Source organism: Topomyia yanbarensis, chromosome 1 (genome assembly GCF_030247195.1).
Source record: "Topomyia yanbarensis strain Yona2022 chromosome 1, ASM3024719v1, whole genome shotgun sequence".
In the NCBI taxonomy this organism is placed as follows: domain Eukaryota; kingdom Metazoa; phylum Arthropoda; class Insecta; order Diptera; family Culicidae; genus Topomyia; species Topomyia yanbarensis.
The window spans coordinates 216,589,965-216,616,682 of record NC_080670.1 but is presented as its reverse complement, the minus strand read 5'-3'; the positions used below and the strand labels follow the sequence as shown (position 1 = coordinate 216,616,682).

The following is a 26,718-nucleotide window of genomic DNA, read 5'->3' as shown; positions in this document are numbered from 1 at the left end:
ATTATCAAGGAGAGCGAAGTAGCTTGGACTGAGGTGTCTATATGGGTTCTTCACGGGAAATGAATGAGCCTAGCGTTTAGTCGTCATATCGCTTGAGAGGTTTCAACAAAAAAAACCTCGATCACCTTTCTAGCTAATTGTTAGAGACCGCTGTTGGAGCATTCAACGATAAATCAGGAGAACGTGCTTGTGGTTGTTCCGGCGGGTAGACATTTAGGGTGTGTTCTTTTCGTTCGAAGTTCTTGTAGGCACAGATAGGCCGCCCTGTCATCGAGGGTCTACTGGAAAGATGAGAATAGACCCGAGTAGTGAGTAAGTCGATACTCACATTTGGTTCACATAACATTACACAGTTGCTGAATTTTCAACAGCTGAAAGTTTCAGCAATACAAGATGCCGAACGATTGGTAATTTGAATTGAAACTGTTTGACAGATTCGCTTTGCTGAAAATTCAGTAATTCAAATTGTCAAATTGACAGCGCAATTACCGGATTTACAGCAATCCAGCCCGGAATACTAATAATTCGGCAATTGCACTGTCAATTTGACAATTTGAATTACTGAATTTTCAGCAAAGCGAATCTGTTAAACAGTTTCAATTCAAATTGTCGATTTTTCGGCATCTTGTATTGCTGATACTTTCAGCTGATGAAAATTCAGTAAACATTTGCTGGCATTCGGAGAAAAAAAATTGGTGTGTACATAACACTTTATTTGTTCATTTGTCCTCTTTTTTCTTTTCTATTCTTAATCCTTTTTTACGTGTTATTTTTTTCTCTTTTTATTTCGGAATTTTCCAGTTTGTCTTGTTATCATTTTTTTTCCTTCATTTTTCTTTTATTTTGTTTACTTTTTTAAGTATTACGTTTTAATGTCGAGGTGTTTTGTTCTTGTTGATTTTCCTTTTTTATTTCCAACATTGTTTTTGCTTTTTTTCTTCCTATTTTATTTTTTTCTATCTTTCTTGACATTTATTTGTCTGTTTTCATACCTCCTTTTTCTATTTTGTTTTTTCTCATTTTAGTTTTCTCTGTAATTTTTTTCGTTTTCTTTTGTTTTTTGTTTTTTCTTTCTTATTTGTCTTTCTCACATGACTCTTTTTGAATTTGATCATATTTTTCTTTCTTTTTTCTTTCTTGGTTGGCAATTTTACATTTTATTTTTTATCGCTTTCTAATTTATATTTTTATTTCTCTATTTTCCAAACATAAATTTTATTATTTTGTCTTTTTTTCTTTTTGCAATATGCAAATTTCCTTTTTACTTTATCTCTTCTGTATTTTATTTCCTCTTCATTTTAATATTTTTTTTATTTTATTCTATCCTTATGTTTTCTATGCTTCTAATCTTTTCGCACATTCTTTTTCACTTTACTCTTTTTATATTATTTTAAATTGTTATCTTTTGTTTTTTTTTCTATTTTATATTAATATTTTTAGTTATTTAATGCTTTTTTTCTTATCGTTTTGCTTTTTTTCTCCTTGATTTCTTTTTTTTGTCATTAAAATTTTTCGCATACTTATTACTGCTTTTCATTGCCTTTTTTCTCATTTACCTGTCACTTTTTATTACTTGTAACTGTTTATTATTATGCTATATTTTTTCACCCTAGCGAGAAATTTTGGTTTTCACCAAATTTTCCTCCTTAGGGTGAAATATAGCATAGTGCTTTTGCATAGGCCTGCTAAGCCAAGACAAGTTTCGGTTTCACTGTGTCTCATCGGCATAAACAGAACTTCTGCTCAAACGGGACATCACGTTTGATCAGTCGTTCGATTGAAACACAAAGTGTGTTTTAGTTTTAAGGGATTTGCGTCAAGCCGGCGCTAATCTATTCCGACAATAAGTTAGTGTTGGTTTCTGATGAGGCGAAGCCGAAACGCAACACAGTATGTTTATTATTGCTTTAGCCATTTTCCTTTTTCGTATTTTCTTTTTTTCTCTTAAATTTTATCTTTTTCTTTTCCTTTGTTTATTTTTTGTTTTTTGTTTTACCATTTTTATTATTTTGTTTTAAATTTTATTCGTAATCTCTTTTTCCATATTTTTTAATAACATTCTTCTTCTGTTTTCAATTTATTTCATCCGTTTTCTTTTTCTGCTTGCCCTCGAATAAGGGCTGGCAGCTTTTCACATGAAATTGATTATTAATATGTTTTTATTGTGTAAAAACTGACTTCTTTACGGAAAGACGAACATCGGTCTTTGACGGGCGACTGACTAATCGAAGAAAAAAAAATTTATCATGTGTCGGGGAAAATATTAATACTTCAATTGCCAGTTGATCAACAACTGCCTCGTCCGAAACATTATTTGATAAATCACCAAATATTTCCTAACAAGCAAAGAACCCTAAATTCTGAACGGTTCCACTCAATGTTCTCTAAGCAACAACCTGAACTTCCATATAAGAAACAACAAAAAAATAGTTTCACGTAACTTGTCAATCCACAAGACACTTCGCAACTTCGAGACACTAGTAACGATAACAAAAAATGATAATCGTAGACTAATAAAAAACTCCGCAAATTACCCGTTCATTTTTTATTGTAGATATATAAAACCCCAATGACTTCGCGAAGCTCTCACGCATCAAGCCGAATCACACTAAAAAAACAATATCACTTACCGATGCTTCCGGTACAAATTGTCAAAATGCTGCTGTTGCTGCTGCTGCTGCTTATTGTCGTAGTAAACGCTAGTGTGATGGTCGGTTCCCTTGAGCCAGGAAGTCTTTTTATCACTCTCCTCGTCCTCCTCGTCCGCTTCATCCCCCATACGATCGCCACCGATGGTAAACACCCCGATACCGCCACTTCGCTCCCTCTCCCGATGATGTGTCTTCATACCAAAGTTGTAACCCGCGTCGAAACTGTTGTAGCCAATGTTGGGCTGAATCTGGAAACCACCTCCTCCACCACTACCACCATTGCCGGACTTGGCCGACTGGGAACCGTACCCGTTGTTGTACCCATTCAGTCCAGCGCCCGCCAGCGATGCTTTGGCCGCTTTCACCTGCAGCTCCTCGTCGACGGCTGAAAACAGGGGAAACGTTAAAGTAGGCTATGGAAAAGGTTTAAAATAAGTTAAAAGAAGCACTGCGGGGGTTTTTTAATGTCGGTAATTTGAATCCTCGTAAAATGTTGGCGTAAAATTTTACTCGCGTTAAGCATTCTACGCGCAAGTGTGTAAAATGTAAACTTTTGAAACACAGCGACTGACTGATGGAAACGAAAATCCGAATCATTGCCGCTTTCAATTTTCCACAAGATAAATTTTGCAGATCTCCACGGAGAGCAATAAACCGTCTCCGACAGTTTAATGCCCGAGTTAATGATGGTAAATACAAAATGTGTTAAAATCACTGTAAGTACAGAAGCCAATAAATGTTGCAACAAAATCCGGGCATTGTTCACAAGACGCGAGACTTCTTCTAAAACCTAGCTTAACAACTTCATCGGAGAGGTGGACTGACACGAAAAAAAAGCATGTGAAACCGTCCAAGATGGGGTCCTGCTTCCTATAGCAAGTCAGCATGCCATGTGTTTGGAACGAATTTCACGCGAACTGCGACGGTCGGTGTATGTGTACCGAAAAGCTACAGGTTAAATGAGATGTAAATAAATGCAAAATGAGTGCCTTCTATCGCTCTACACACGACATTCAGTACGAGATCGTAGCAAACCCTGACCGACCGGTCGTGGGCTAGTGCATTCTTTCCACGTCGACTGACAGCCGTAAAAGCAAACGTCTTCTTCTATGTCTGTTTCGCTATAACAGTGAAACATTCCGACAAGTGGTGTTTGAAGATTGAATTTGTTATCAAATGTTGGCACGGTTGCTACGTTGAAAAGAATGTTTAACAAAATACCACGCGTCTGCTTTTTTTTTGTTCGTTGGAGTTTTATCGTATTCGGTTTCAAGATTAGTCTCTTAAAATATAAAGTAAAACGAAAATACAAAGTCATGTTTCGCGTTCTAATGAAGCACTAAAACGGTGTTCACTCCCCATTCATTTGACACTTTGTTACGCTACTCACGTTCCACATTCCGGGTCCCTCCTGTGTTAGGAGCACGTGGACGGACAGGAAGAGGATTTTTTTCTCTCCTTCCTATCTTCATTTACTCGCCCTACTAATGTTCTGTTGCCACACAACAGACACATTAAAGTGATGACCCCCTCCCACACCCCTAACCTAACGCGCGGCTACCCAGCGCTGTCTTGATGCATTATCCAATGTTTTAATTACCCTTTGCCTTCAGCTTAAGCTCCTTCAGGCTATTCCCTGCACCACCGGACGAGAACCCGCTGCTGCCGCCGCCACTACCGGTGCCGGCCGGAGAGCCCACTATCACCTTACCGTGATACACGGACTGGGAAGCAGTGGCCGAGGAGGGCATCGTCTGTTGCTGCTTTGACCGGTGGCTGTTCTTAGTGCTGTGATGGAGCTGCCGAACGTGTACATCGTCCACCTAGCAGATGAAGGGCAGTAGATGTGGTTAGGGGGAACAAGGTTAGTCATTAACGACGGTTGAGTTACAAGGACACACACAGTCAAAGCAGGCCATGAGTTCTGGTCAAGCGAGCGGAGCCAATGGAAAATTCGGCAAAATGGAAAAGTAGCGTTTAATGTCACGCGATTCGTTGCCTTTGTAGTTGTTGTTTAATGGTGATGGTTTGCGATGGACACGGCCTGCTTTGCTGTGCGATGCGCTTCCACTGTTGTGTATTGTGTCAGCGGTTTATCATAACAATCGGATAATGAAAGGTCAGCTTGCGGCAATGGTGGGAAGCAGCGTTGCCATGTTAATTTTTTTGTCGAATTTTGTACTGTTACCATGTGCTTCCATCGCTGAAATATCAATGGAGGAGCATGGTAATTTATTCTTGATGGGGGAATGGAAAAAAACCACTTGAAACAACATGGCAACAACGCTCCGAATTTCACGCACAAATGACCAAGCAAACAAACAAACAGACAGTTACGGATCGAAATTATACAGAGATAACAGACCTGTTTCCCATTAATTAGCCAGGTGATGTGCGGGGCGGGTCGGGCCCTGGACGTCGTACAGTTGGCCACAAGCATATCCCCGTAGTACAGTTGCTTTTTCGCAAACTCGATCGTGGGTGGTCCTTTCTGTGGAACTGGAAGGGGGCATGCAATAAAAATAGAACTGTGATGAATAAATCCATTTCGAGAATTCCACTCGCTGCAACCGGATTCCGGGTAAATACTTACGCATGACGTGCAGCGGTTCGTCGTTGGATGCCTTCGTGAAGATCGGCGTGTCGGTCGAAACCTCACAGTAGTACGACCCGGAAGCATCGTAGTCGACGTTCTTCAGCGTCAACGTGGAGGGAGTCACCTTTTTCCACTGATTAATGCTGATTAGTAAAATTGCTCAATTATGCTAGACTGGGCGAGGAGTGGGCGGTGCGGACTGTTGTTCGGTCAGCTATACGCTACACCGGTCGGTAGGCGGAAAATGAGGAAATTAAATCCGACCCGATACGGTCGGTCACGCAATTTTGAAACGATGTAGGAATTTTCAACGCCGCTATAAGGTCAGGCTTAAGGACGTAATTTAAAAACAACGTCTGTTTGTAGCCGCGCCGCCCTTTCCGAATGCCAGCGGATAATAATAAAAAAAACAGCTGCATGTGCAATCATACTTACATCTATTTCGGCACCCGGAATCGAATAGTTCCGGTAGGGTGGATTGCGGCCCTTAATGTACTCGAATATTTTACTACCACCCTTGAGGAACGTTACCTACATATTTTTTGATGTGGTGGCGTGGCGGTCGGTCAGTGGAACAAAAATCGCAGTAGGCGTCCAAATGAATGAATGGTTGGTTCGGGTGCGGACGTCATATAAGTTGTAATTCAAACCGAAGCATGCCGGAGACAGGGAAAGAGAAAGGTTTTTGTTATTGTTGTTTTTTTATTTCGCCCGATTGCTTGAGTTTGAGGGCAGGGATGCCAGATATGGTGGCGCGTGGCAACTGAACTTATCGTAGTTCGATTATGAACTGTTCGGTTTCCTACTCCTCCCATTTATACCCAGCACACCATGAATTGGACAGTATTTTCACCTACCTTGTAGAGAATATCGGGAGCCGCATCGTTTTCGCAGTACAGTGCCACTGCACTGCCCCGTTCGACGTATTTTTTCACGACCAGCTGCACGTTTACCATTGATTGTCCGTCTGCGAAAAAAAAAATGGAGAGAACAAAAAAAGAACAGAAACGAGATTATTGATTGCAGCAGCTGCTCGGGCTCAGGTCCGAAAAGGTTCGATACAACGCTTGACTGGGAAAATGGCGATTGCTGTTTAAATAAATAATCGGGACAAATCGGCCTGGACGCCGCCGCCGTCCGGTCCCACGAGATCCGTTTTGTTTGTTTTCCATCGTAAATTGGTAATATTATGTACCAATATTGACACAAGGCGGGGAGTAAATCCTTTTAATGAACTGGATGGTGTGTAGTTGTGGAGTACTGTGCCAGCATCGCAGTCCGCTTTGAAATGTCAAGCAATTTGGTTGCCAGACGCAATAAGTAAACAGTTCATATTTTTAGGATTCCACAAGGGGGGACGATTTTTCTCAAAACTCATAGCCCGACAGGTCGATTAAAAGGAACGTCATCGTCGGAAATGTGTGCGGAGTATTTCAAAACACCGCTCAGCTACGTGATGAGAATGCTACGTGGAAATAATCTCACGAGACAAATTCTCAAGTTGAAAAACACTTTTTGTTTGACATGCTGAAGTGTTGAAGTCAAATCAAAATTCAAATTACTGCCAGGTCTAGGTGAAGAAAAAAACTTCCGATCAATCCAATTTTCCGCCCTTTTGGGTACAAAAAATCAAACACCGCAAAAGTGTGTAAAACTTTTCCCCTCCAATTACCCCTAACAAGTTCAAGTACCGCGACCGAGACAGCAAAACATATCTGAAATTCAATTTCCATCCCGCAGATGAACTTAAATTATGCGAACGATGGAAGTTGGGCACAAGGGTGAAGTCGTACAAAACAATCAAATTCTTGCCAATCACTGACAATCGATCCAGGACTTCGCAAAATCAGGTGAGCATCGATTTTTGAAGTCCTGTCCCTATTTCGGCTTGCAGTGTGTGTCTGTCTGGCAACACAAATTGACAATCCATCAGAACAACACAGATCGAAGCAAGCGCCGAAAATGCTAACTAGTTTATGACTGCGACCTCGAGCATGGAAAGGAATGGTACCATGGTTTGACGATGGATAAGTTTTAGTTAGAGTTTCAATCGAAGCAGGCGGTGCCGTCGCTCATATGCTCATATTGTCACTACGGTTACGGTTCTCGGACGGGTAGCGACGAGGAGCGAGGAATGAAATTGGGTTCGCTTTTGGGTTGATGCCAATAAGAAACTGACGCTGGATGTCGGACGGATGATGTCCCTCCGGGAAGCTTTCCGTTGTCATTGTAATTAGATTTTTCGTCATTTTTGATAGCACCGGAAGGGAATGGGATGTGTTTCCGTTAGGAACGTTTGAGGGTTGTTTTTTCTTTGTGGGAAGTAGGACAAAATGAAACAATTTATTAACTTCCGGATTGTGGTGAAACATGTTTCGATCGTTTTTAAAAATCCAGGTAATAATATTGGTGGACATGGCGACTATTACGTTTTTCGTAGAATCCTAGTCAATATTGTTCTACAGGAACATTATTGGTCGTTCACTGGTCCAAAAGGCCACTATTAACTGTTAATGAATTGTTTTAAAGATGTGGAAGCATTTGCTAATTAATTCTAGATCAGCAGCACGCAGTTGTATACCTATGTTGGCAGATAGCTATCTGGGTTTTATTAGTGCTTAACGTGACATGAGCGTACAGTTTAAACGTGGTCGGTCGCTATTCACGTGTGGCATGGTTAGCGAAAATAATTTCCAAAATCGTTCAATTTACAGCTACAAATTACTTGCCGGATAAGACATTTCTGATGGTGTGTTATTAATTCCTGAATCCTTTTTCCACCTAAAAAGATTTTTTCATTTTCCATTTTTTTCTATTTCCGTTTTTCTATTTTCCGTTTCCTGTTTTCCATTTTCCATTTTGCATTTTCAATTTTCCGTTTTCCATTTTCAATTTTCCAATTTTTCAATTTTACAACTTTTTGATCTTCCAGTTTTCCGATTCTCCAATTTTCCAACTTTCCAACATTCCAATTTTCAAATTTTCCAATTTTTCAATTTTCCAATTTTTAAATTTTTCAATTTTCCATTTTTTTTTTCAATTTTCCAATTTTCCAATATTCCAAATTCCAAATTAACCAATTTTCCCATTTTCCAATTTTTTAATTTTCCTATTTTCTAACTTTCCAGTTTTTCAATTCTTCAATTTTTCGATTTTCCAATTTTCTAAGATTCCAATTTTTCAATCTTCCACTTTTCCAATTCTCCAATTTTCCAACTTTCCAGCTTTCCAATTTTCCATTTTTCCAATCTTTCAATTTTTCAATTTTTCAATTTTCCAATTTTTCAATTTTCCAATTTTCTAATCTTCCAATCTTCCAATTTTCCAATCTTCCAATTTTCCAATTTTCTAATTTTCCAATTTGCCAATTTTACAATGTTCCAATTTTCCAACATTCCAATTTTCAAATTTTCCAATTGTTCAATTTTCCAATTTTTCAATTTTCTAATTTTCCATTTTTTTATCAATGTTCCAATTTTCCAATTTTCCAATAAACTAATTTTCCCACTTTCCAATTTTCCAATTTTCTAACTTTCCAATTTTTCAATTCTTCAATTTTTCGATTTTCTAATTTTCTAAGATTCCAATTTTCCAATCTTCCACTTTTCCAATTTTCCAGCTTTCCAGCTTTCCAATTTTCCAAATTTCCAATTTTCTAACTTTCCAATTTTTCAATTCTTCAATTTTTCGATTTTCCAATTTTCTAAGATTCCAATTTTCCAATCTTCCACTTTTCCAATTTTCCAGCTTTCCAGCTTTCCAATTTTCCAATTTTCCAATTTTCCAATCTTCCAATTTTCCAATCTTCAAATTTTCCAATTGTCCAATTTTCTAATTTTCCAATTTTCAAACTTACCAATTTTCCGATTTTCCAATTTTTCAATTTTCCAATGTTCCAATCTGCCAATTTGCCAATTTTTCCAATTTTCCAATGCTTCAATTTTCCAAATTTCCGATTTTCCACCTTCCAATTCTTAAATTTTCCGATCTTAAAATTCTCCAATTTTTCAATTTTCCAATTTGCCAATTTCCCAATGTTTCAATTTTCCAACATTCCAATTTTCAAATTTTCCAATTGTTCAATTTTCTAATTTTCCATTTTTTTCAATGTTCCAATTTGCCAATTTTCCAATTTTCCAATAAATTAATTTTCCCACTTTCCAATTTTCCAATTTTCTAACTTTCCAATTTTTCAATTCTTCAATTTTTCGATTTTCCAATTTTCTAAGATTCCAATTTTCCAATCTTCCACTTTTCCAATTCTCCAATTCTCCAATTTCCCAACTTTCCAGCTTTCCAATTTTCCAATCTTCCAATTTTCCAATTGTCCAATCTTCCAATTTTCTAATTTTCCAATTTTCCGATTTTCCAATTTTCCAACTTACCAATTTCCCGATTTTCCGATTTTCCAACTTTCCAATTTTCCATTTTTTCAATTTTCCAGTTTTCCAATCTTCCAAACTGCCAATTTTCCAATTTTCCAATGATTCAATTTTCCAAATTTCCGATTTTCCAATTTTTAAATTTTCCAATTTTCCGATCTAAAAATTTTTCAATATTCCAATATTCCAATATTCCAATATTCTAATATTCCAATATTCCAATATTCCAATATTCCAATATTCCAATATTCCAATATTCCAATATTCCAATATTCCAATATTCCAATATTCCAATATTCCAATATTCCAATATTCCAATATTCCAATATTCCAATATTTCCAATAGTCCCGACCCCGCACATAGGGTTAGAAATTTTTCCTAAGAGATTTTTCTAACCCGAAGAGGCGAATGACCTTAAGGTTAAAACCTCTATAATTGAAATAAAAATAAAAAATAAAAAATTCCAATATTTCAATATTTCAATATTCCAATTTTTCAATTTTCCAGTTTTCCAATTTTCCAATTTTCCATTTTTCCTATTTTCCAAATTCCCAATTTTCCAGTTTTCTAATGTCCATTTTCTGTTTTCCATTTTAGTTTTACCATTTTCTGTTTCCCATTTTAAATATTTTAGATTTTTTATTTTGGATTTTATATTTTATATTTTATATTTTATATTTTATATTTTATATTTTATATTTTATATTTTATATTTTCTATTTTATATTTTATATTTTATATTTTATATTTTATATTTTATATTTTATATTTTATATTTTATATTTTATATTTTATATTTTATATTTTATATTTTATATTTTATATTTTATATTTTATATTTTATATTTTATATTTTATATTTTATATTTTATATTTTATATTTTATATTTTATATTTTATATTTTATATTTTATATTTTATATTTTATATTTTATATTTTATATTTTATATTTTATATTTTATATTTTATATTTTATATTTTATATTTTATATTTTATATTTTATATTTTATATTTTATATTTTATATTTTATATTTTATATTTTATATTTTATATTTTATATTTTATATTTTATATTTTATATTTTATATTTTATATTTTATATTTTATATTTTATTTCAAAAACATTTCCAAAATTTTTATTATATTTTATAAGATTTTTTTCTATACGTAGTTTCTCTATTTTCCATTTTTTTGGCGAATATGACGAGATCTTATCTCGTTTACTTCTGAGTGCGACTTTTTCGTGAATTCGGTTTTTTTTCGAAAACAAAATATAAAATTGCTTTTTTTAATCAAACTTGCCACATTTGATTACAACGTATATCAAAAACCGCCCAAATTTTGACGATTCGGCATCGAAGAAAACCTTTTTGGTCACAATTCATAAACATTTACTACCCCTGCCAAAGAAAATCGCACAAAACATTCTTTTCACAATTCTCCAGCAAATGCGGAAAAGCTCCACCATTAATCACCGCCTTTCCTACCCCTCCGCAAATGATTCGGAACGCGGTGGCAGGAGAAACTTTTCTTTTAAATCTAAACTACCGTCGAGCAGCATAGTTTGTAGCTGTGGTAGCCGGTGAACCGGTTTCCGGAAAATTGCATCCCTACGAATGTGTAGGTGTGAGAGCGTATGTGTGTGTGCGCGCTATCGTCCGTGTAAATGCGGGCGTTTGTGTGTAAAACGGTAAATCTGACCCTGACACGGCAAATTGTTTCGGTTAGTTGAGCACTTATAGCAAAAGGATTTCCCAACCCTGGGCCACCCGTCAGGTTCCATTCGCACCAGCACCGTCCCGACCAAGACGAGCGTGGCCACCTTTGATGGTCGCTTTTCACATCAGACACAAACGCACACCGAAATACACAGAGAACAGAGATAGATAGAGAGAGAGGGAGAGTGATTAAACTTTGACAATTTATTTCCTCTGACCCTCCCGTGTTGTATCGCTCCCTTTCCCCGAAAAATCATCCTGCTAGGACTCGGGAAAAGTCACAGTCAAAGGTTTTGCTCCTTCCCGTAGCTGGTGACTAAGTTCCGCAAGAACCTGGTTGGTGTAGTGATTTAAACTTTTTCCATGGGAAAGATCCGGGCTGGACTACTTCTCCGCAACCTAAGACGAAACGACAACCGGCGAGTTAATTAATGTTTGCTCGATGGTCGATGGAGAGTAGGAACCTCCCGACCGTAGACAGTCGAGTCGAGTCGAATCGGATGATGATGAACAGGCTGCCTCCTACGGGGCTTTATATTGCTTTCGAAGGAATTAAAACATCTATCTGGGGGTTGTCCAAGTGTGTGTGTGTGTTGAAAATTAATTATTTAGAAACCGAAAACTTTCCCCGAACGAATTTATGTGCGGCTTCTATTTGATTATGGAATTTGTTTGAATTTATGTTGACGAAATAAATTAAAGCATTAGTTTTTTTGCTCGGGTCACCGGACGAATAACTCTTTGGCAATCAATCGCAGCAACCCGTAAATGCCTGGTAACGAATGTATTTTCATGAGTTGCTATGAAATGAAGAGTTGGAAAGCAATCCTAAATTTTGCAGATGAGATTAGCTTTTTTTCAATCAAATACTGTAGCGGGAACGAAAAAATGAGAAACATTCTTAAAAGCAAATTCAAACGAAAATCAATTTCAACAGATATAGAAAATTGTATTTTCTTGTCAGAAATTGAAACACCAATCAGAGCAATAAACACCTGTGGCATATAAGGGGGCACATCTCGAGTACTTTCAGATCGGCTTTGATTTCTTTAAGACATACGTCTGCGATGCCTGTTCACTCTCGGATCGATGTGGTGTTATGCTACGCCATAGTGATTGGATTTTCCGAACGGAAAAAACATGAAAGACGATTGACTATCCACCGTTGTTTATTCCGTCGGAGTTTCCACCGTAAAAATCGGCCGCATTCGATCCAGCACATGTGCTAATTCGGATGGATTCGAAACGAAAAAATAAAAATAAAATTGTGCATCGTAAAACAGGTCGATGGAAAACTCAGGAACCCTACCCTGCCTGTCGGGAACATAATTTTCGTAATTTGATGGAAGAAAATAAACTTCTTCCATACCTTCCGGCGGCACCTTTACGGGTGTGAATTCCCGAGAAGAATCTGCCAATCGTAGCAACCGATGGAAACGATGGTGGTGGGGAATCTGCATATCAATTCAAATTGCTCTGGAAAGTGATACCATTCGTCTGGTTTCATCCCAGTAGGCGAGGCTCATCGTCTGTTTGTGTTCATATCGTGTATCTCGCAAACCATAACAACAACAACAATAACAATGGAACCAGTTTATCGCAAGAAAAGCAAATCGTTCGAGCTGTGGCAAATGAACAGTTCGCGAGTGAGCACACACATACGCGCGAGCGAGCACATCCGCGGGTTGAAATACGGGTATATGCGGAACAATCGACCGACACTGATGGAAAATTAATGCCAGCTTAGAATCCACCGAATGGTGGAATAATGAAGGCAATCGAGATGGAATACGGATACGAAGAAATAACAACGAGCTACCATTTACCGATTCGTCGATAGTGACAAGAGGAAGCTGTTGTTGGTGTTGTAGATGATGCTAGGGGTTAGGGTGGCTCTCGAAGTGAAGTGTTTTTTTTTCGCCAAACTAACAACACTCGTAGAGAGCTCGACTAAACATAGACCGGAGTAAGGAACATTTTGGGTTGATTTGTGCTGGTGCGTACTTGAGTCACGGAAGGATCCGGTTTCCGGGGTGTTTTTCATATGAATGATTCCTTTCGGCACTTGATGTGTTTTCTATATATGTATGTAGGTAGGTATATCGTTTTTGTTGAGTGTTTTCTTTCTTCTGTGAAGCACGGACCGTTTGCAATGAACCTGTTTGACTTTTGACCTGAGATAACAATAATCCGAAAGGTTTGGATTCAATAGATAATGTAATTTAATGTGAATTGAGGACATCTTATCTCAATCTCATTTCTATTTCATCTTAATCTAATCGCAATCTAATCACAATCTCATCTCAATATCATCTCAATCTCTACTGAATCTTATCTCAATCTCATCTAAATCCCATCTTATTTTCATCTCAATTTCTACCCAATCTAATCTTAATCTCATTTCAATCTCATCGCAATCTCGTCTCAGTTTCTTCTCAAACTCATTTCAAGTTCATCTTAGTCTGATCTCAATCTCAGGGCAATCTTATCTTTATCTCACCTCAAACTCATCTCAATCTCATCTCAATCTCATAATCTGGTCTCAATCTCATCTCCATCTCTTCTTAATCTCATCTCAATCTCATCTCAATCTCGTCTCAATCTCATCTCAATCTCATCTCAATCTCATCTCAATCTCATCTCAATCTCATCTCAATCTCATCTCAATCTCATCTCAATCTCATCTCAATCTCATCTCAATCTCATCTCAATCTCATCTCAATCTCATCTCAATCTCATCTCAATCTCATCTCAATCTCATCTCAATCTCATCTCAATCTCATCTCAATCTCATCTCAATCTCATCTCAATCTCATCTCAATCTCATCTCAATCTCATCTCAATCTCATCTCAATCTCATCTCAATCTCGTCTCAATCTCGTCTCAATCTCATCTCAATCTCATCTCAATCTCATCTCAATCTCATCTCAATCTCATCTCAATCTCATCTCAATCTCGTCTCAATCTCGTCTCAATCTCATCTCAATCTCATCTCAATCTCATCTCAATCTCATCTCAATCTCATCTCAATCTCATCTCAATATCATCTCAATCTCATCTCAATCTCATCTCAATCTCATCTCAATCTCGTCTCAATCTCATCTCAATCTCATCTCAATCTCATCTCAATCTCATCTCAATCTCATCTCAATCTCATCTCAATCTCATCTCAATCTCATCTCAATCTCATCTCAATCTCATCTCAATCTCATCTCAATCTCATCTCAATCTCATCTCAATCTCATCTCAATCTCATCTCAATCTCATCTCAATCTCATCTCAATCTCATCTCAATCTCATCTCAATCTCATCTCAATCTCATCTCAATCTCATCTCAATCTCATCTCAATCTCGTCTCAATCTCATCTCAATCTCATCTCAATCTCATCTCAATCTCATCTCAATCTCATCTCAATCTCATCTCAATCTCATCTCAATCTCATCTCAATCTCATCTCAATCTCATCTCAATCTCATCTCAATCTCATCTCAATCTCATCTCAATCTCATCTCAATCTCATCTCAATCTCATCTCAATCTCATCTCAATCTCATCTCAATCTCATCTCAATCGCATCTCAATCTCATCTCAATCTCATCTCAATCTCATAGCAATCTCATTTCAATCTCATCTTAATCTGATCTGAATCTATCTGCGCTTAAAATATTTATGATTTTGAGCCACGTGATCAGAGCTTTGTATTTTGTCTGCACTGTCTTTTCTTGCATCCCTTGCATGAGGTTTGGTTCAACGAAGCTAAACACCTGTAGGCTTAGTAAAACCTCTTACACTTTACACTTATTAGCATTAAAACGACAGCAAAAATTGGTTCAGTACTGTTTTTTTTTTTGAAAATTACCATTGAAACAATAAATTTAAAAAACAATGAAGCTATGAAAATAAAAAAATCTCTGGTTTCCGTCACCGACTGCCAATGGGCAAGAGCGCAGATTACTACACGCCTTCTTAACTCTGTACAGCAGCAAAGTAAGACAGACTGGGTGTCAATCGAGTGAAACAAATAATGCAGAGCTATTGGCTTAATGTGTGCAGTGGAAGTCTTCTCAGCATACCGGTCTCGATGTTCTGCAATATAAACTTCATCGTGTTCAAACAAATAGCCGCGATTGGTTACGTGATGTAAACAAATAATCACTCTCGGCCAAAGCTAGACCATTGATTTAGAGCAACTTATAGCATGTCCATATTCGATTAGTCGTTAAAAATGGATTCTATAAAGCGATTTTTCTTAGCGCCTCGGGTAAAATCGACACATGAGTATAGCAAGAAATCGAATTGTAGACGCCTTGTTAGCAACGAATTGAACATGGGTGTAGCTTACTCATCCAAAAAATTTAAATCAGTCAAGATCAATCAGTCAACAACGGACTGTACAGCTCAGTTCGGTTTAAAAACATTGTCTTCTCAGTATGCTGGTCTCAATGTACATCCTGAAGCAGCAGCTTCGTCGCATGCAAACAGTTGGTTACGGTACATACCGACGAATGTTCATCGGAGCTATAATACGGATATTCAAACTTTTAGTGCTCGATTGGTGCTTTTTATTAACTAAGAAAGGCTCTTACCACAGCTTTTCTAAGCTTCAAATACTTTGAAATTTAATGAATAATCGATTTTTTCCGTACAAACAATCTAAAAATTAACTAAATCCATCCAATACAACGAAAACTATAGACGCGCGAATTGCCTTCTTCTCTCCATCCTCTACTGTACACATTAGCGTATTGCTGGAGACTACCTTTTCCGTCACCTAATAAATAATGAATCATGCCATTGGAAGAGCATTTATGCGTCTACCAAATCCAAAATCGTGAAGCACTAGGTCGGTGTTCGTTCTTTTATAGATAAAGATTTTACAGTGATCGACTTTCAAAGTGCCCATCTGCGGAAGAAGTTTGGTATCTTCTGACGCAAATAAGCTCGATATTAATGAAAGCAGATTTAACATCTTAAAATTCCTGAAAGATAATACTTGTACTTTTTAAAGAATGTTCGGAATATTAATGCATACTTGTATTGTTCTGTATGGTTTTGCCTTTCTCACCTTTCATTTCACCCGACGAATTTCGTGCCAACTCAAACAAATGTTGGCAGCAACCTCTCAAATTTTGATGAAGCTTTCTGTACATGAGAACTTTGACTGTGGATTCTTGGCTGTGGATTCTGGGTTCTCATCTATGGACTATGGACAGTTAACTTTAGAGTCTGGACTCTTCACTCTCATCGCTGGACGATGGACTCTTGGTGCTGGCCTCGAATTTCTGTACTTTGCACTCTGGACTCTGAACCATGGGCTCTGGTATTTGGGTTTCTTGGTCCTTAACTATGGAATCTCAACTTTAGGATCTGCACTCGGGTCTTTAAATTCTGGATTGTGAACTCTACTCGGGACCTTGAAATTGGGCTCTGTGCTCTGGACTCTATGCTCTGGACTATGGGTTATGAACTCGGGACACTGGGCTCATTATTTTGGGTTGAGGACTGTGGTCTCTGGACTATGAACTCTGGTCTCAGGAGTCTCGTCTCTAGACACTGAGCGCTAGATTCTGGACTTTGAACTCTGGATGCTGCACTCTTCACGCTGAGTTCTTGACTCTCGCCTCGAGATTCTGTGTTATGGGTTCTGGGCTCTGTGGTCTAGAGTCTGAACTCTTGCCTCAGTATTTTGGGTTAAGTATTTCGGGCTCTGGATTCTGGTCTCAGAGCTCTGGACTCTGGCCACAGTAATTTGGGTTGAGGACTCTGGTCTCTGAACTCTGGACCCAGTATTCTCGACTCTGATCTCTGCACTCTGAACTCCGCATTCTTAAACCTGGATTATGGGCTCTCGTCTCGAGATTCTATGCTATGGACTCTGGACTGTAGACTGTGGTCTCTGAGCTGTGCGCTCTGGGTCTTTATTCTGGACTTTGGACGCTGAACTGTGAACTCTGCAGTTGGGATTCTGGATTCTGGACTACGAACTCTGGGCTCTCTCTTCGGGAATCTGGGTTCTGGTCGCTCGGCTATGGAATCTAAACTCTTGATAATCGAATCTGAACTCTGGATTCTGGACTCTGAGCCCTATAGTCTGGACTCTAAACTCTGGTCGCACTATTTTGGCTTAGGGGCTCTGGGCTTTGGGCTCTGGATTATGTGCTGAGGACTCTGGGCTCAGTATTTTGGGGTATGAAATCTACACACTGGTTTCTGGTCTCTGGGCTCTGCGCTCTAGGTTTTGGACTCTGGCATCTTAACTCTGAACTTTGCGCTTTGGACTCTGGATTCTGAACTCTGAGCTCTATCTTCGGAACTCTGGGTTCTGATCGTTGCGCTATGGACTCTGGACTCTGCATTCTCGACACTGAATTCTGGATTCTGAACTCTGTATTTTGGGTTAAGGACTGTGGATTCTGGTCTCTTTCCTCGCACTCTGGACTCTGGGCTGTGGAATTTGGAGTCTGGGTTCTCTCCTCGGGATTCCGGGTTCTGGATTCTGGACTCAGTATTTTGGGTAAAGGACTCACGACTCTGGATTCTGGTCTCGCTCCCCCGGACTCTGGGCTATGGAACCTGGAGTCTGGGTTCTCTCCTAGGGATTCTGGGCTCTGGGATATGAACACTGAATAAAAAAATATACTAAAAAAAATTCAGTTTGGTCAAGGAAAAGTTCGGAAAAGGAACTTGAATTTTCGAAGATAGGTAGGGGTATAATTACCTATCTTGGAACTAAATTCCATTCAAATCAAAAAAGGGTTTTTTTTAGTAAATCGACTTTAAATTTTTAAAATCGATTTTTTTCAGTGTAGGAGTCGATGAAGAATTTTTTCAATATTTTTATTCACTTCTACAACTTTTTTGTAGGATTTGTCATTTTTAGACTGCAGCCATTTGAAAAAATTGGTTAAAAAGCTTTGACTCATGTCAAAAGACAGTCTAGACCATCTTTGGAAAAACAAAGTATGCAAAGTTTCAGTAAAATCTGAGAGGGGGCTGCAAACTCTGAATACGATTTTGCGCGAAATTCGTCACCCGTTTGAAGAAACGCTCTAGCTTACACAAAACTATAAACGTGGTTGCATACACGACATGCGATATAAAAAGTACGCACGCAGTAACATATAAACGCTCGAGACTTTCGCGATAATACAAAACCGTTCGCCTTCGCCCGCGTATACCTACGTCCGAGATTTCACGAACACAAAAATGCTCCGGTGATAAAGTGAACGATTTAGCATTTATAAATTTTTAAACGCGGTCTATGCCTTTAATTTTTAAACGCGGTGCATGGCTTTAATAGCATCATGCGACTTTCCCGGGAACTGTAGTAATATGGGTGATCATTCTCTTCTAGTATCGGAACCGTACTCTCAAGATTAAGCACCAGAATCACGGTCCGCGCGAACATTCTACAAGTTGATTCAACATGTTTAAAAAAAACGCATTTTCTATGGGTTAACAGATCCTAATAGCAAACTGTTAGGTTATTGCCATTCAGCACTGTTTGCCATTTCATAATGGAATGACTTATATCGCCTCCACTTACCGTCTTCAAATTGTTCAGCTGTTTTACACTAATCAGTTCTCTGTGAGGAATGTATTTCGTGCGCTCCAACCATACTGTGGTCAACATAATCGGTCAACTGAGTCGATTTCTAGTCCCACTAGGAGTGCTTGCCCCAAATTTGAATCAACTCGGACTAGTATAGCTACCGGATCATCGTGCCTGAAGTTTTCGACAATTTACATGGATAAAACCTACGTCCGCGACCTCGAAAATATGAAAACGCCCCGGTTATTAGGTGAACGTTTTAGCAGTGCGAACATATAAACGCTCGTTTCCACGCGATCATAAAATCTCCACGTTGGACCATTCTAAAAAAAATTAAGTCTGGTCCACTTAGAATCCGGACACATAACACCAGGTGTTTACAGGGATTAATTAGACGCAAGAAAAATGCAATTTAATTGAAATAAAGATAAATACCTTCATAAAAAATATTAGGTACAAAATTACTCTGACGGCGTTTAGGTGATTTCGCAGTATTCGTACAGCGCCCTGAGTTTAGAATGCGCGGAACTGTGGGCCATTATCCTTATAGATGAATCCATCGTATTTTCGCTATTCTACTGTGGTTTCTTTACATAGCTTCGAGTCCACCATTTTGTGGATAAAGCGAAACTTGATTTTCAGTTCGCAACTTCAAATTCCTTGCCAGATTATGAGTTTTTGGGTGAATAAACGTGAATTCCCGTAATGTGGCCAGATTAAACTTTGATCCTGCCTGAAATCCATCTTATATTGTTTCCGTTTTCCATGAGAAGATATCTTCTGTCCTTCCGTCGGAACCAGTCAAAAAAATTTTGAATCCGTCCAATAGTGGTTCTGCTACAGAATAACACACGCCGCGTAATTGATTGTTGACATTCTCCTCTTAAACATTTCCGAAAACACTTTAATTTTCAAACTAAAATGTCAATTTCCGAATTAATCCCTAATACGAAAACTAGTTTCAAACTCGATTTTCAATTTTGACTTTTCGTAGAACTCTCCAAAACGTTCCCACCGTACACTCCAAGCAAGCCATGAACATTTCGAAGGGCGATAAAAACTTTCTTAACTAGATTGAGAAAACAAACTACGCCATTTACGTTGCCAAATCAGAGAAAAACAAGACTCGAAATCGATAGAAGGCTATTCGGAATCACATTCCCAGGACGTGAAACTAATTTTTCAATCCATCCTGAAATCAAGGAAGTGGCTCTTTTCGTCTCAGTCACGGAACTGACAGAACCGAGTTGCAAAAAAAAATCATCCCAAAATCGATAACTTGAGCCTACCCCCGTCCCAACAGAGACAACCGTCTTTATTCTTTTTATTCCTCCACCTGTCAGCTGTAATCCACCCCGGAGACTAAAAGTATCCAGTGATTACGTTGTCGCAAGACCAACAAAAAACCATGCGTTTCCATCGTTGACCTTTTCAAATTTGTACGCCACCCACCGACCAAATTAGCGCGGGTCAGTTCCGCGCGGTTGCCAAGTAACCGATGAAACCGTACGTACGTCAATTTGTAGCCGTGCTAGGAAACAGCTCGGTGGCTATTTTGATTCGTCAGAGTAGCCCTTTCAATTAATTTTCCCCCGGAGGCCAATGGATGGATTTTGTCAGTTTCGTGGCAGGAGAGGACGGTACATATAAGTTATGGCCGTTCAGGCGCAGATGATTACAAGTGATTTTCTGTTGTTGTCGCGGTTGTCGTGGCTGTACAAATGGGTGAACAACGAGCGAAACGAGGTGGGAACTGTGTGACGGATTGTTTTTGGTCTGTGGCAGTAGTGAGCGCTGACTGTGCGGTTGGGTTGTACGGTTTTCGCGTGACATATTGCTGTAAATTGGGTTTCTTATTTTCATCGGTGTCGGTTTTTAAGCAACCCAATCTGGTGCTGGGTAGAGTCGTAAATTTCAGAAGATTGCATGTTCATTGGCATTGAAACACGCAAACCATGGAATGAAAGCAATTTTGAGTAAACAGACTGGAGCAACAGTCACCAAACCATAGAAAGGCAAATAGCGTCGGCGAGTACGTCAAACACCAAACGACGGATCCAAGTGTGCTGCGCCTTCAAAGTCAATATTATTCCAAGATTCGCTCTTGGCTTTTGTTATTTTGCTGTTTGCAAACACCAACTCAATCGTTAGCGTCTCTGAGTGGCCCGGTCCTCTTGTTAGTTTCACGAAACGAGTGATTTTTTCGAATCGAAAACCGTGTTTTCAAAAAGCTGCAGACACCAAGTGACCCATTTCCTTATCACCAAAGCTCCGAGATGCATCCAACCGAAACGTACAACATTCTCGAGCCATTGACTCCGGTCAGGGTTACCGCCTGCGTGCATGTCTCTGCCATATACGCCGTCCGTGTCATTTGTGCGTGTATGAGAGCAACCCACACGAAGCACAAGTGTCGAAACGTTTTCTGTTACGGGACACCGCCGAAATCCTAACCGCGTCATTCACGGTCCAAAAGGGACGAAAAATGGGCGCACAAATTGCATTCCGCAAAGGCATGGCTCGCTGGCAGCCGCAGCAGTCCTACTACGCCCCGAGAGTAGTAATTTAGGGGCGAAATTTAAGTCCGCCGCAGTCGAATTCACCTACCTGCCTGCCTCCCTTTTTTGGTCTGAGTGGGTTGGTGGGTGAGATGATAAACAATTTGCAATTTCAGTCCCCGGATTCTGTTGCGCTTGTGTGGAATGATGGCAAACGGTGTGACAGCTGTGTTTAGTTGAGTGGAAAATCGGTGCCTACTGCGCGTCGTGGTTGTTGGCATGGTAAGCGGCAGCTCTATCTGCGAGTTGCTGCGAATAAATGCTTTATGCATGGGAAAGTGAAAAGTTTTACACTGCAATTGCTCTGCGAAGTAACGTCACGGATCACATTCTGACTCACACCGCGTAATCCTTTTTTTTTTCGCCCGTGACCGCCGGAGCACGAAACGACAATAAAAAGAGGCCATAAAAGTTTGAACAAACAAAAACGCGAAATTGAAATTGATGTTTGATTGTGAATGAAATTGTGCTTTCTGCCTCCAGATTCCAAGTGAGGGTTGGGAATGTGTGTGTGTTTTTTTTTGTTGCTCGACGAAAAACGAACCTTCATCGGTCTCAAATTTATTCAGTTGGTAGTTCGGTCTGTTCGATGATTTAATTTTTTCCGGTGGCTCGTGTCCTGACCGGATGACAAGATCGCAGCGGGTGGTGAGTCGGTTATGAATGCATACACGATTTTTTTATATTTGTTTTATTGTTTCTGTGCCAGGTGAGACGGGTGCAAAGAAGGGGGTTATTCATTTTTTTTTTAATTTGCCCGATGGGAATTACGCAATTACGTTGCCTGATGGCGTTTCGGTTTGGTCTGTTGCCGTTGTTAAAATTAAGGGTGAAAAAACTGGACACGAATACTGATGTTGCTGATTTTTTTTAACCTGTGCCTACTACGTTCATCATATTTTTTTATTTTCTCTTTAGATTCATTAAAAGTGGAAAGCTCGACTTAACTCAGGCGATCAAATTTAAGAATTAAAAATCACCCTCAAACTAGTTAGCGAATGAAATATGTGAGGAACGAATGTTATAAATGATGATAAGAGAACGATACTCTTTTTACTTTCACGCCATGCAAACTTTTATGACTTCAGGCAAATCGATTCATCAAACAAGTTACTTTTACAACAGTACAAATTTAATCAGATGACAACAGAGTCTTCTTTGCGGACTAATGTCGGTTTCTAGTCGGTTTTTCAGAAAGGAGCGTAAAAATTGACGGCTGATTTCTCTTGAAGGAGTTATCAGGAGAGCTGGCGTGCAAAGGAATGGGAATATCATCACAAGGTAGCATATGCTCCTTGGTTTCGCGGACGATATTAATGTAATTGGAATCGATCGTAGAGCAGTGGAAGAGGCCTTCGTGCCTTTTAAGAGGGAGCCAGCGAGGATAGGCTTAGTCATCAACTCAGCCAAGATAATGTACATGGTCGCAGGTAAAGAGAGAGGCGGGTCTAGTGGTATTGGTTCCGTGGTAGTGCTTGATGGTGGCATGTTTGAATATCGAACTGTCCCAAAGTGGTCGAAGAATTCGTTTATCTTGTTAACAGGGCCTTTTACGGCGTACGTAATCAGTTTAGGTCCCGCAACCTGCAAACGTACACAAAATTCGCCTTATACAAGACACTGAACCCGCCTGTCGCTCTTTATGGTCACGAAGCGTGGACGTTGAGAGAGGCAGATAGGAGAGCATTCGGAGTCTTCGAGCGTAAAGTGGGGATATGTGAAAATGGAGTGTGGCGCAGGCGCATGAATCATGAGTTGTACCAAGTATAAAAACTGCCAGGAAGAGGACGCCGACTTCGTGGGAGGTCGCGAACACGTTGGCTGTACGCAGTGGAAGAGGACCTGAGATCCCTGAACATGCGAGGGAACTGGAAGGAAGCCGCCTTCAGACCGATAAAGATGGAGTTTTACGATACACCCGGCATTGGCGAGATACGCTGTCGCCAACAAGGTAAGGTAGGTAAAAAGTGACCTTGCCCTGAACGAACTGCTGTGGGCTCTTGGTAAAGTCCGAAGTGTCTCAGCAGGCCCTGACATAGACTATCCGTTTCTTCGACGACTTCCGTTATCCGCAAAGACAACACTGCAAAACGATTGAGGATCCTCGTACATTGAATTTTAAGGCGCATCGCACGATGGTGAAGAAGTCATATGTATCCAGACACCGAATTCTTGAAATAATAGGTGCCAAAATTTCACGTGGTTACTCGAATCCATTCTCGATAACGGTCGAAGCAGGCACTGTTCCCTTTGAGCTATTAGCAGCACAGTCACTCGCACGGATTGCCTTACGTCTGCTGGAAAAATACCGTAACTACAACGACTTTCCAGTGCTCTGACGATCGTCGGGGCATACGCAAGAACTCACTAGAGCAACGCTGCCCATAATAGTCACGCTTAGCCGAAGAAGGAACTAAGAGTGGTGTAGCTTTGATTGTTTGGGACGTAGACCCATTCGGTAAATTTTGACCAATAATCGAAGAACTGTTGACGAACCGATTCCAACAATCGATTATAATATACACCGACGGCTCCAAAAATGATATAGTTCGAATCCGAACTCTATGGTATTGGTATAGCGGATACAGCAGGAAAACGCGTGACTAACTCGAATCGTTGACCACACCATCGATCTCAACTTTTTGGGCGGGCATGTAGACGACGTGGTAGTCCTTCATGAAATACTTTTCGCCAGTAATGTCATTAGCTAGCTTTAGATACAATAACACAATTCTGAGCTTATCTTTTTCCTAATTTCATAGATTTTAAATGTTCAAATCTGCGAATTTTGTGGTCCCTAATGTTCAAGTCTTCGAGTCTTTAATAATTCAAGACTGCAAGTCTTAATCTCTGCAAATCTACAAGTCAACAAATAAACCTTTCTCTAATGGCCCAAGTATCTATGTGCCAAAACCTCAGAGTATCCAAACCGCTAAATTTTCTAATCTAATTTTTCTACAAGTCTACCTTTCTCCAAATCTTTTAGTTTCCAAGCTTATAAATTTTTGAGACCCAAGTCTCTGAATCGCCAAACCTTAAGCTCTGCTAGTCTCCAAGTTTCATAGCTTTCAAGTGTTCAAGAGTTTAATACTTCAAGTCCCCAATTATCCTAGTCTACAAAACTTCAATTCTCTTAATATTCAAGTATGCTCATTATGTGCGAATTTTCAGGTAGGCCCCCGCCAAGGTCTCCAACCATAGAGGGGTGCTGAAAGCTTGGTCTGCCTTAGAAAGTAGGCGAGCATAAGACATACAATAAATCAGGATAATTGTACCATTTACATGGTAGCTACACACTAAATTGCTGTTCGAAAGTATAACTGAAAAAGATCGCACTCTTCCTGAGTCAAGAGAGCAAAATAATCTGTCATTGTGAATGACGTAGTTCTCATTAGTAATTCTGCAAAGGAGTGCTTAGAGCGTCTTTTAAGGGAACGTTTCAGATTTTCCGGGCGCTGTTAGCGGCGTATGGTACTAGATCATGTGGACTCTTCCCACAATAAAGGCGTACTTTTCAGCATTCCCAATGCAAAATGGTCATCCGTATGAACATCCGCGCACTTGCCACATTTTTCTTTAATGGCCAATTTGCTTGTATTTAGTGCGTCGCGTAATGCGCTGTACAAATTGCCGATACGGATTTGCATGGACATACAATTTTATCCCGTCCTGTGCAATTACCATTGAAAATCTTCGCTCATTCAAGACAGGGATCCTTGAAACAGCCGGCCCCGTACTTCACTAGACTCACGTATGACAAAATCGAATCGGTGATCACACCATCGATCTCAACTTTGTGGGCGGGCATGTAGACGATGATATACATTCCGGCAGTAATGTCAGTCGCTTGCTTTAGATAGAATATCTATTTGTAATATTTGTCATGATTGAATATTTTTGCTTCAGTTCCTTTGCAATCTTCGGACAGATTACCTATTATCCGAAAGAAAATTTGAGTTTAAATAAAAAATCGAAGTCTTCGATGACGAATTTTGTTCAACATTAATTTTCCCATTAGCTGGGGGCAAACTGAAAACTTTTAGGCTACAAAGAAAGTGACAGAATATACGGGAGACATTATAAAAAGAAAGACAAGTCAGAGGATAGTAAAGCATAAATGGCCTCACCTATCTGTACCCGATGCATGGCTGGATGGGACCAATTTTCTTTACAAAAGACAAAATGAATGTGTGACAACCATTTACAACAACGGATCCTTGTTTCAATCTCTTGTGCAAAAGTGTGGTGTAATGATTGTCGTGACGACACCCGACTAGTAATTAAAATCTAATGATTTTTACCGTAATCAACAATCCGTCAACCACTAATATACTATATCTTGATATACATTCTCCTGAATAGATACTCTCTCGGTTGTCTTCAAACACCTAGCTTCAACCGATTTAACATTTCAAGAGTTTCAGATTTGCGGATAGAATTTAAACAAAATGAGAGACAGTCAAACACGAACGAATTTCGGTCAAATCTTTTGGAAATCTAGATTTTTCGATATTCCAATGATCGAAAATAAATATGGAATCATATCATTTTTGTGGAGAGCAATCGTCTCCCGACAAAACGGTCCATGCTTATGCTTAACATTTAACAAAATTTTAGTGTTCTATTGATGCTCCGTATTGATGGCTCTGTTCGAAATTCACTGAGAAATATCGGTCTTCAGCGTCGCTTTCGAAAAAGTTTTCGAAAATTAGTTTACGCATTTTTCTATTCTGCTTATCCGGTTTGCGTCAGTGGAATATTGAACAACTTCTGGTGTATTCACCTGTAAATTGTAAATTTTTTAAACTGAGACTTGGTATCTCAGAGTCCTCAAGGGTCCAAAACTCCAAGTTTCCTTGTCTCAATGTCTCTGAAGCTTCAATCCTTTAAGTTTTACAACTTTTCTGCCTACAAATGTTCAAGTGCCTATAAAAACCTAAGTTCTCAAGCTTGGATTTTTTTGTTGAATTGCAATCATTTTTGATGTTTTGAAAATTTTAAAATCTCGATTTTTTTAATGTTTTAAATTCAAATTTTCGAAATGATTAAAATTCATCAAACTCAAAGTATTGCATAAAATTAAAGAAAAACACAAAATTCAAAAAAAATGATTGTGTGCTCTTTGGATGTCATCAAATAATATTCCAGTTTGGATATCACGCATCGATGATGGTTGGATAAACGGCCAAGTTTCCCTCGAGTAGTACTAAAGCCACTGCACAATGTATATTTTTGCTTTGTTCAGTTTTAAAAGCTAG

At 39.0% G+C, this 26,718-nt stretch overlaps 1 protein-coding gene across 2 annotated transcripts in view; it reads right to left on the bottom strand.

Annotated features, from left to right (window-relative positions):
• LOC131692868 (uncharacterized) overlaps positions 1-26,718 on the bottom strand; it is a 194,879-nt gene that overhangs the window by 69,291 nt on the left and 98,870 nt on the right. For both annotated transcript variants that reach the window (XM_058980209.1, XM_058980218.1), the window contains 6 exons: positions 6,105-6,214; positions 5,683-5,778; positions 5,245-5,380; positions 5,017-5,150; positions 4,252-4,474; positions 2,631-3,036 (listed from right to left, as the gene is read on the bottom strand). In XM_058980209.1, coding sequence (XP_058836192.1) covers positions 2,631-3,036; positions 4,252-4,474; positions 5,017-5,150; positions 5,245-5,380; positions 5,683-5,778; positions 6,105-6,214 — 1,105 coding nt within the window. The remainder of the gene's footprint in view (positions 1-2,630; positions 3,037-4,251; positions 4,475-5,016; positions 5,151-5,244; positions 5,381-5,682; positions 5,779-6,104; positions 6,215-26,718) is intronic.